Source organism: Malaya genurostris, chromosome 3, assembly GCF_030247185.1.
Source record: "Malaya genurostris strain Urasoe2022 chromosome 3, Malgen_1.1, whole genome shotgun sequence".
Classification (NCBI taxonomy): domain Eukaryota; kingdom Metazoa; phylum Arthropoda; class Insecta; order Diptera; family Culicidae; genus Malaya; species Malaya genurostris.
This window is the reverse complement of record NC_080572.1, coordinates 158390562-158402736: the sequence shown is the minus strand read 5'-3', so window position 1 is coordinate 158402736 and position 12175 is coordinate 158390562. Positions and strand designations below refer to the sequence as shown.

General features: G+C 35.4%; 1 protein-coding gene across 9 annotated transcripts in view; it reads left to right on the top strand.

The window, feature by feature from the left end:
- Positions 1–12175, top strand: part of LOC131439483 (scavenger receptor class B member 1) — a 161615-nt gene that overhangs the window by 117075 nt on the left and 32365 nt on the right. For 8 of the 9 annotated variants that reach the window (XM_058610548.1, XM_058610540.1, XM_058610544.1 and 5 more), the window contains one exon: positions 2229–2481. In XM_058610548.1, coding sequence (XP_058466531.1) covers positions 2229–2481 — 253 coding nt within the window. Of the gene's footprint in view, positions 1–1709; positions 2020–2228; positions 2482–12175 lie in introns of those variants that run through there. The other variant, XM_058610547.1, reaches the window with a different exon arrangement.

Here is a 12175-nt window from a genome sequence, read left to right as displayed (position 1 = left end):
ATTGCTGAGCGTTTGGTAATGGAAATTTTGTTGATCAACAACCGAACATTCAGTAAATTCAGTGGTCTCAACTAACGGACGGTTCGTTTTTTTTTTGTTTTGGTTGAAATTAAAATTTAAATCAATTTAAAAGATTTTCTGATTTCTCAAATAAATACAACTTTTCATTCAGCGATAGCGATAGTCGTGTTATTGCCAAGTAACGGTGCTTGGATATTCGGGCAGCACTGAAGTCGAGTATTCCTGACTTCGGCAAACACCGAAGCCAAGTGTTTCCGATTTTGCTTTATACGTTGCTTGTACTATAAGCGCCTATAGCGCCACGGTATGACGAAAAATGCGTTTGAATGATTAATTCTTTTTTCATCAATACTCGTTTGATTGAATTCAATTCATTGACAATATAACCAACGCCGATTATAACCGATGCTCTTCGGTGCCTTCACGAAATTCAAAACATTTGGCTCCGGTGTTTAACGAAACTGAAAACACGCGGTTTCGGTGTATGATGAAGCTTGAAACACCAGCGCCGAAAATAAAACACCGCCACCAGCATCGTGGCTTAGGAAATTTCGTTTTGTGTTTCTCTTTGTGCACTGGCACTCTATGGCATTCTCAATACACGCGGTGGCGGTGGTTATATGAAGCACGCGGTGCAGTGCAGTATTTGGACATGCCTGCTTCACCCTATAGATCTGGAACCGGAAGTCAGACCCGGATGAAATTAAACAGTAACCTATGAAACTATAGGAACTATAGGAATAGTTTTTCGTATTCACCAACTAACAAGATCTGCCAGTTTTATAAAAATGTACACCTCGTTTAGCTATCGCTTGTGAAAAAATGCTCATGAAATAGAAAATTTTCACTAATCGCACTGTAATACAGGAGCCGGGGTCGGATCTGGGTTTTCTGGGAACTTTTTGAAGAATTTCAAGGCCTTTTGTTTGCATCATAGTTTGTGAAAATCTGTTAAGAAATTGTCGGGGAAATTGAGTTCGCATTTTCTCATAAATTTACACATATTTTCTTGTAATTCCGGAGCCGGAAGTTGGATCCAAATGGAACTCAGGAAAATTGTTTGAGGCCATAAGACCTTTGTAAAAATCGGTCACGCCAACTCTGTGAAACGTGTGACTTTTTTCCTTTTTTGTGCATATCACCTTGTAATTCCGGAACCGGAGGTCGGATCGGGATAAAATTTAATAGCAGTCTGTGGGATCATAAGACCTTTCATTTAAATCTGAGTTTGTGAAAATCGGTTCATCTCTCTTCTTCGGGCCATCTCTGAGAAAATTGAGTGACGTTATTTGTCACATACATACTTACACACAGACATTTTGTGATCTCAACGAACTGAGTCGAATGGTATATGACCCTCGGCCCTCCGGGCCTCGGTTGTAAAGTCGGTTTCACAGCGATTACATATCATTTCTATATCAAAAAGGCGAAAAAGGATATGAGTAATATGATAAAGGCCTCATAACTCCACTAGGTGGAATAAAACAGGTTTTCCTTTTCTATTTGTATTTATAAACTGCTATACGCGAATTACACCAAATTATTATATAATTTCTCTCTGTAAGGGGCAAAATTTTTTGTACCCCCTCCACCTTCCTGTTTTCATAGTTTAAAAACAAAATAATTTAGTAAAAAATGATAGCTGAACTTTTATTTAGTTTTAATTGTTATGAAATAGTAACTGTTGATTACAATACAGGCAGGGAAATGTAATTGCTATAGTATGGACAGTATTGATGAGGAGAGTTAAATTCAAATGAACGGTCTTATGGTCCCATATGGAATTCCTGAATTTCATCCGCATCCGTCTTCCGGTTCATGAATCGAAATGTGATGAGTGTTGAAAAATTTTCAAGCAGTCAAATAAACAACGAATTAAAAAAGTAACAAAATTTTTAAATCGAATCTTGAATCTCTTTCGAAATTCTTGTTTGTCAAGTTGTAGGATGATGGATGTTAAAAATCTCAACGCCATATTGGTTGATGACCTAAACACAGGTACTATATCATCAAACTCATTTACGAATTGATAAGTATGATCAGCTTCAAAATGCCTAGATGATACGGTGATATTTTCGAAATTTTCTTTTCTCGCGTGCCCCCACAAAAAAGCCCTGATCATATCAATCGCATCATCGTTTTTCATTATGTTAACATATATCTGTTGCATATTTACTTATTATAAGCATTCTTTCATTTATCTACAGGGTTTGTGATAGCATTCGCATTGAGCTTACTGATACTTGGAATTCTAGTCACATTTGGATTTACCACACTAGTTAGAGCAATAATTAATCATCAAGTAGCGCTAAGGAAAGGAGGGCAATCGTTCGGATGGTGGTCGAAACCACCGGTTCAACCAATTATACGAATTTTCGTCTACAACGTCACCAACGCTGATGAATTCTTGAATAACGGAACGAAACCAGTTTTGGACGAGCTTGGCCCTTACGTTTATGTGTAAGTATGCTCAACTAGTTTTCATTCTCACTTTACTTATTTTAAAAAGACTGACGTTAGCAATACTGAAGCTCATTTTTGCCACCAAATAATTCAGATTGATTCGAGTAGTTCACAAAAGCATGCTGCGGTGTGTATGTCACATTGTAGGCATTATTTTTCCAATCAAGTGCTTGACATTTGTATGAGAAGAGTGATGCTAATCTAAAAACCCTTCTTAGTCCACTCAGTGGAATTTTCATAGATCTTGCAATTTTTCAAATGCAATTTTTCAAGATCGAAAATTCAAACGGTTTTAAACGAGTCTAAGCTTGTTAAAATCGGTCCAGCCATCTCCGAGAAACTTGCGCGGTAAAAAAAAACAACGCGTTTTGTCGGTCACGTCACTTATGCCATCATATCTTTGGAACCCAAAGTCGCAATTATTTGATCTTCGAACTTGATTAATGGCCAGGTAGTAGTTTTCAAACGAGCATAAGCTTGTTAAAATCGGTTAAGCCATCTGTGAGAAATTGCGCGGTAAAAAACAATGCGTTTTGTCGTCACTTATACTAACATATCTAAGGAACCAGAAGTCACAGCCATTTTCAACTTGATCAATGGCCCAATAGTAGCTTTCAAACGAGTTTGTAAAAATCGGTTCAGCCATCACTGAGAAAATTGAGCGGTAAAAATATCTTCGAAAAGTACACACACACACACACACACACACACACACACACACACACACACACACACACACACACTCACACATACGCACACGCACACATTTTCCGATAGCGTCGAACTGAGTCGAATTGTATATAACACTACAGGTCTCCGAGGCTCCGCTCGAAAGTCGGTTTTTCTAGCAATTCTAATACCTTTCTATAGAGAAATTCGAAAACGTATTATTTATCCACCTAGGAGTGTGATAATGGCTTTCTTTTTCATCGGAATAGACTCATTCAAATATTTTTCAATATTATTTATGACACCAATTTATCCAGATTGTTTCGATTAGTTTGCAAAAGCATGCTTCAACGTTTATGTCACATATTTGTATCATTTTTCTAACCAAGCTCTTGACTTTGCATTGCTTTTTTGTATGAAAAAAGTGATGCTAATCTAAAAACCTGTTTTATTCCAACTAGTGGTGTAATGATGCCTTTCTCATACGTCTGGACTTTCGCAAAATAATTTCATGTGATTCTTGAAAAACAAACAGGTTCATTTGTCTATTGATAATTGATGGTATAAGACTATGAGATCTTTCAGTTTAATTTCGGTAAAATCGGTGACGCCATCTCTGAGCAAAGTGAAGAAATGATTTGAAATTGTAATTTTACCCTAATAAAGCTGTAATTCCGGGATTTTGTATAAGACATTTATACCTTTCATTCGAATACAAGTTTGTGAGGATCGGTTCAGCCGTCTCTGAGAAAAGTCAGTTCACTTATTTTCATATTTTTTGCACATATCACATACCTGTAATTCCGGAACCAGAAGACGATTTCGAAAAAAAAATTGAAGAACTTTATATGGTTCTACAAGACCTTCATCTGAATTATAGTTTGTCAAAATCGGTTAAGTCCTCTCCGAGAAAAATAAGTGAAAAGAAATGATACATACATACACACAAAAAGTTAAATGAAAAAAGCATTGCTTTAATTTTTTTTGATAATTTTTATTTTAAAGCTGTTAGTGAAACCTACAGATTGATGGCTATCCCATCCGTGCTTTTTGAAAAATGGAGAAGTTACAGCTAAAACAGTTTACGGTCTCGTTGTAATTCGGAAACCGTTCATCGAACAGGAATGGCGTCCAGGAAGAAGTTGTAGGGAATCAATAGGGCACTCTAAAAAAATATACACTGAAAAAAATATTTGATTTTTTTCTCAATAATTTCAAAATGAACCAAAAAAATCGGGGTTTCGATTTTTGATGTGGAACACATCTTTATTAGGGGTGCAAATCACAAACTACACGTAGAAATGTGGTCAGGTTTTAAACACTTACAGCTCAGTCTGTTTTGTATCAATTATTAATATTATTTCATCATTTGATAGGAAATATTTCTACGTATTGATTTGAATGTTCATAGCCATATATTTTGAATTTTATATCATTGAAATGTTGATTAATAGCTAGCAGTGTCCTATTTTGTCTGCAAAAAATCTCCAGCATACCGGATTTCCCTGCCATAGTCGACGGTTTTGAAGGAGTAAGCGATGTATCAAAGAGAGAGCATCGCTCTGATTGGTCAATCGATTCAAAAGCGAAGCTGCTTGAAGCACGCGAATCTATAAATAGAAGCGCAATTAAAGCTAACGTTTCAGTCCGTCTCGTAGCAAGCTAGAGGTAGGTTGCTGCTAGACAGCAAGAGAGAAACGCCATAAAACGATTTGAAGCTTTAAAAGCTCGCTGTGCGTATTGCATTTCTCTCCATGCTCTCTCGTAAATGTGTAAAAAGACTCACGATGTGGCCGGGTGGCCAAGAAAGTTTTGATATTTTCGGTTACAAGTTTGATTACATCACATAAAATCCAATAAAGCTACCGCTTGTTTGGCAGCCTTGCTGAGCCGATTTTATTCCTCTCTCATGTTTCGTTACGTTACCAAGCAGAAATGGTGCCGCCATAGAAACGTACTTGCCATTAGAAAAATAACATTTCCTTAATTTTTATCGCGACAACATATATGTTTTTATGCACTAATCGCATCTAAACTAAATTATCTAGACATTGTCAGGATAGATTTTTGATCCATGCTTTTGAAGGTGAGATATTCAATGAACAAGTTGAAAGTTGCCGTTTTCAGCTATGCAACTCTTAGTTCAGAAAAAAAGACATTTGATATTCGTCACCGTTTCTGAGAAAATCAGATTTGAAGCGTGAAAATAGCCCTTCAAAACGCCCTAAAACATACTTGCGTCAGCCCTTAATTGGTATGCTCTGATCTTATGTCATGCAAGCTCGGAATTCCATGTTATGTCGTTTCCCCATGAGAAATTGACAACTACCCCTGGATAAATTTTGAGTGCTTAAGATTAATTTCTAATTTATATTAGATGAACTCGATTGATAATGAGAAATAGTTTATCGCTTCAACCGAAATCGCAGAATGGTAGAGAAACTTAACGCTAAAAAAACTGCTTGCATAAAAAACTTGAACACAAACTTGGCGAAGAGAGGCTTAATTATCGAAATCGCAAGTATGTACAAAGATATAATTGCATGCATTTCGGATAATGGTGTGATTTCGTCGGTCATAAAACAAATGCAAATCAAGACAAATGATGTTCGGTGTTGGTTCGGATTGATTGAACTTTTTGATTGTAGATCATTAGAAATTTTGGTTGCCTTGTTCCACATCAACGGCTCGAATAACCTCATATGGTTGATCCTTGTAGTTTTTTTTGATAATTTTTATTTTAAAGCTCTTATTAAAACCTACAGATTGATGGCTATCCCATCCGTGCCTTTTGAAAAATGAAGAAGTTACAGCTAAAACAATTTACAAATATATTCGAAATTTCAATTTCTCATTGAAGGATAATCATTTAAACAGTAGATTATATTCTACAGGTTAAAGGGAATAAATTTGTTCATGATATCCTTTCTTCTAAAAGCAGCTGTGAGATATATATATATATATATATATATATATATATATATATATATATATATATATATATATATATATATATATATATATATATATATATATAATTATAACACCATTTTTTATATTTCCATGAATTGTTTATTTGCTTGCTATAACTACAATTATTACATGTACATGAATAATTCTTAATTAACTAACGAAAGACTAAGACATAAATGCTCTATTTCGTATTGTATGCAAAATAATTTTTTTAACTCACTTGTAGGTGGATTAATGACAACTTTGATTATATTGAAAGAAGCGGACTATTTCAAACAGAAATTATTCTGAAGACATGAAAGCTTCAAAATTAATCCCTGAAGCACAAATAAAAAACGCGTGTTTTGACATGATTGGACCACTGTACATTGTGGTAATCCAAAAGTATACTAAGACAATTGCAGAAAACTGGCATCATCATCTTTCCGACCCATTGAGCCTTCCTTACAGGTACTCGTACCGCTTCAAAGTACGTTTTCAGTCCATTGTCGGGTATTCGTTCTGTTCTCTGACATATTATAATGGATCCAGCCAAACATGTGCTCGAAGTGCGCTTGCGCTTCGTCTTTCTATTCCTAAATAAGTGTATGCGAGATCCAGCGACAGCATATCTTTCTCATCAGCAGAATCTTGCCCAACTATGGCCAGCTCATGCACTTTCTCTTTCTGGTCAACCAGTACACTTTTGCGTGTTATTATTTTTGCTGTTTATGTTGCCCCGGTTTGAACCTACATTTTATTTAGTTTTGGCTCTGTTCGCTTCGTATCAAAGGTTTTTTATGTGGAACACATCTTTATTTTCTATATAGTGGTGCAAATCAGAAACTCAAGAAAAACTACACGTAGAAATGTGGTCAGGTTTTAAACACTTAGAGCTCAGTCTATTTTGTATCAATTATTAATATTATTTCATCATTTGATAGGAAATATTTCAACGTTTCGATTTGAATGTATCAAGCCACGTATTTTCAATTATATATGATTGAAATTTTGATTAGTAGCGAGCAGTGTCTTATTTGGCTGCTAAAAATCTTTGATATACCGGATTTCCCTGCCATAGACGACGGTTTTGAAGGAGTAAGCGATGTATCAAAGAGAGAGCATCGCTCTGATTGGTCAATCGATGCAAAAGCGAAGCTGTTGGAAGCACGCGAATCTATAAATAGAAGCGAAATTGAAGCTAACGTTTCAGTCCTACAGTAGCATGCTAGAGGTAGGTTGTTGCTAGAGTGCAAGACAAAAACATGTCATAAAACGATTTGAAGCTTTAAGGTGAAATGTAGCGGAATGCGAAAATCGCGTTTTTTATCAATTATTCAAAAACTAGACCGATTTTCGAAAAACCAAAAACACTTAAGTTTTCTAAATCAAATTTATCATAACTAAGTATTCTTAGAATTTTGAAATTTTGCATTGGCGAACCGTAATTGGTTTTTGAAATGTATAAACGGTCACTGTTCCGTTCCACGGGGATGATTTTAGAACTGAAAAGTAGTGTTTGTAGCAGAATTTCACAAAGAATCTAAAAATGCAACTCAAAATTATAAAATATTAGCTAAAACAACCGAAATTTGAAAAAGTTTACATAAACTTTTCCGCATTTTTTTTTATTGCTTGCGCGCTGCTGTTTCGTATTGAGGTGGTGTGAGAAATGCACGGTGGGCACGGTGGCATTATATCGTGAGCAAAAATTACATGTAAAATTATGACGCGAATTTAAGCACCATTGGGTTTTGTGTTGAAATAAAAACTAGTTGAATACAATAAAATGGGTATTGTAAGAAATCGTTTATTTTCTAAGTAACTGTCATTTATATTGCTAATAATGTAGAATTCTGTTGAGTTCAATGCATTGCAAGGTCTTGGTATTACATTTATTGTTGAATATGACCATTTGTGTCAACAGACTTCGCAGACAAGGAGTGGCGGAACCGTATTGGGAGAATACTGAATCCACACCAGGAAAATGTCTGGGTGTGGACGTTTGGAATTACATTCCTTTTAAGAAATTTGGCCTTTCTGTTTTAACAGACTTCGCAGTCGACTCAAAGCATAGCTTCGATTACATGGCCAGTGCTACGATCCTATTGACACAACAGAAATAATACTTTTTTACTTATTCGAAGATGATAATGAAAGTCAATTAGAATGGAATATATTGGCATTGAATGTATTCGATAAGTAAATTCGACCGCGCTCTATCATGCGAGTCAAGTAAATACTTTTACGTAAATTCTATCTCATCGGCGGGAAGAACCGGGTGAACGACTGGCAAAGATATCGAAAATACTTGAATGTTATCTCGTCTTCAATCGTTCTTTTGAAGGAGAATCCATGCTTGCTACTAAACTCAGGCATATACATGGTTAGCAAATTGGTCAATACATATAAATATAGCCTCATGTTAGTCATTCATAATTACTCATGATTTATAGCTCTAGTGTAAGAGTAATCACTAACAATAACGATTGAATTAGCATATATTTAAAGTGTGAAGGATTCAAAAATCCATTACGTCCAGCCTTTTTTACAAGCCAATAAAACGAGAGGTAAACCCACTGCGCTCAATCATTTAAAAAAAAGTTCTTGTTTCTATGTGTCCGTTTTTCTTGGTATGCTTTGTGCGACGGTTCATTCAATTGAAGCGGATGAAATTTTTTTTTTACTTTTTTCAATGATTGAGCGCAGTGGGTTTACCTCTCGTTATATTGGCTTGTAAAAAAGACGGGACGTAATGGATTTTAGAATTCTTCACACTTTGAATATATGCTGATTCAATCATCATTGTTAGTGATTACTCTTACACTAGAGCTATAAATCATGAGTAATTATGAATGATTAACATGAGGTTATATGTATATGTATTGACTAACTTGCTAACCATGTATATGCCTGATTTTAGTAGCAAGCATCGATTCTCCTTCAAAAGAACGGTTGAAGACAAGAGAACATTCAAGTATTTTCGATATCTTTGCCAGTCGTTCACCAGGCCCTTCCCGCCGATGAGATAGAATTTACGTAAAAGTTTTTTTCGGAAGCGACTTTCGGAATTGTATACCATGATGAGTCTAGAAATGTCTGTTTCAACGATAACGAACCGAAAACCAAACAGTCTCTGGCCTCCGGTGCCAGAAATTATCAATAGTTTAATAATTTCTTAGATTACATTATTGGAATACATTCCAATTATCACTAATAGTTCATCATACCATGCAGTTAAAATTATTTAGTGAATCTTTTCTCAAGCACATATTTGGGGCACGAAATTGAATATAAAGTTATTTCGTAGTTCCTTATTATTCAATCGATTTTGAAAGCAAAATCAAGCGTTGATTCATTGTATTCATAATAATTGAAAAACCAATGAATTCCAATAAGTTTTCCATGCTGACTGGCTCGAAGCTGGCCCTCAATGTTTATCACATTGTTTGTATAAATGACAGCTACTTAGAAAATAAACGATTTCTTACAATACTCATTTTATTGTATTCAAGTCGTTTTTATTTCAACACAAAACCCAATGCTGCATAAATTTGCGTCATTATTTTATATCTATTTTTTGATCACGATATAATGCCACCGTGCCCACCGTGCATTTCTCACACCACCTCAATACGAAACAGCAGCGCGCAAGCAATAAAAAAATGCAGAAAAGTTTATGTAAACTTTTTCTATTTTCGGTTGTTTTCGCTAAAATTTTATAATTTTGAGTTGCATTTTCAGATTCTTTGTGAAATTCTGCTACAAATACTACTTTTCAGTTCTAAAACCATCCCCGTGGAACGGAACAGTGACCGTTTATACATTTCAAAAACCAATTACGGCTCGGCAAAGCAAAATTTCAAAATTCTAAGAATACTTAGTTATGATAAATTTGATTTCGAAAACTTAAGTGTTTTTGGTTGTTCGAAAATCGGTCTAGTTTTTGAATAATTGATCAAAAACGCGCTTTTCGCATTCCGCTACATTTCACCTTAAGGGCTGAGGCCAGTTGTTAGCGTAAAACCGTGTCGCTCGCTGTGCGTATTACATTTCTCTCCATGCTCTCTCGTAAATGTGTAAAATGACTCTCGATGTGGCCGGGTGGCCAAGAAAGTTTTGATATTTTCGGTTACAAGTTTGACTACATCTCATAAAATTCAATAAAGCTACCGCTTGATTGGTAGCCTTGCTGAGCCGATTTTATTTCTCTCTCATGTTTCGTTACGTTACCAGAATACAAGAGCAGAAATAAATGGAGCCGCCATAGAAATGGACTTACCATTACAAAAAAAACATTCACTTAATTTTTATCGCGACAACATATATGTTTTTATGCACTAATCGCATCCAAACTAAATTATCTAGACTTTGTCGGGATAGATTTTTGAACCATGCTTTTGAATGCGAGATATTCGATGAACAAGTTGAAAGTTGCCGTTTTCAGCTATGCAATTCTTCCTTCAGAAAAAAGACTTTCCCGACCGCTAAAGTCAAACAATCATTCTGAAATTTTCACCGAATTATCTAAACTAAATTTCTAAGAGATTGTCTGTTGGGTTTTTTGATATTCGTCACCGTTTCTGAGAAAATCAGATTTGAAGCGTGAAAATAGACCTTTAAAACGTCCTAAGCCCTTAATTGGTATGCTCTGATCTTGTGTCATGCAAGCTCGGAATTCCATGTTAAGTCGTTTCCCCATGAGAAATTGACAACTATCCCTGGATAAATTTTGAGTGCTTAAGATTAATTTCTAATTTATATTAGATGAACTCTATTGATAATGAGAAATAGTTTATCGCTTCAACCGAAATCGCAGAATGGTAGAGAAACTTAACGCTAAAAAGAAATGCTTGCATAAAAAACTTGACCACAAGCTTGGCGAAGAGAGGCTTAATTATCGAAATCGCAAGTATGTACATAGATATAATTGCATGCATTTGGGATAATGGTGTAATTTCGTCGGTTATAAAACAAATGTTATAACCGACGAAATTACACCAAATCAAGACTAATCTCGATGAACATTAGAAAAGGTCCCAAGTGCAAGTGACAGTTTCTCTTGGTTTACTTTCTCTTTCAATTATTACGGCAAATTTCAGTAATTTCTAACAAATTCTACAGTGCATATCGAAAGTTGATGGTTTTTGCTATAATCCTATGTGAAGTGTTAGATGGGAAGATTGCTGATTGGACCGTAATACTCGAAAGAGAAAGTAAACAAAGAGTAACTGTCATTTGCACTTAAAACCTTTTCTCGTGTTTGTCTTCAAATGATGTGTTGGTGTTGGTTCGGATTGATTGAACTTTTTTATTGTAGATCATTAGAAATTTTGGTTGCCTTGTTCCACATCAATGGCTCGAACAACCGCATGGGGCTGATCCTTGTAGTTTTTTGTTTCTCTTTTTTGATTTCGGGAGGGACCAGGGCCCCTCGGGCCCCCATTCGGGTACGTGCCCGATAACCATACAAACCTTTTTGGGTTATGCTGATTCCTGAATACTGGTACCGTAAATAATAACCAAAAACTGTAAAGTAAAGCTTACTTCGATATATCATGGAATGCTCAATCGATTGTCACACGTTTTGATTCAAAGGAATAATTTTATGGTTCCATAAAATTTCTCTTTTCATTCCGACTTGCAATTCCAAAATTACAGGGTTCAAACGATCATTTAATACGACGGCCAACATAATAATAATGAATATAGTCTCATAATTGTTTGTAAAATTTTTCAAGACTTTCAGATTAGCTTATGTCGTTTTCGTTTTTAAACTGCACTACACCGGTGCAGTGTTGCACCATGGCATGAATAAACGAACAAAAATTATGAAAACATAAATTGAAATCCTTGACTACAACAAACGATTCCATTGCACAGAGCTACACCGAACTTCTGACGATTGATTAAAAAACCATTAAAAAACAGTTGAACCAAATGCACGATACGTGCAACCTAAACTAACTTAGAACATGAAATTTGTAGTAACGTAAATGACCACTCTCGTTCATAAGTGTCACAGGACATGACCTTACCACAAGTGTCACAGGACCAATGTTAGTAGGGT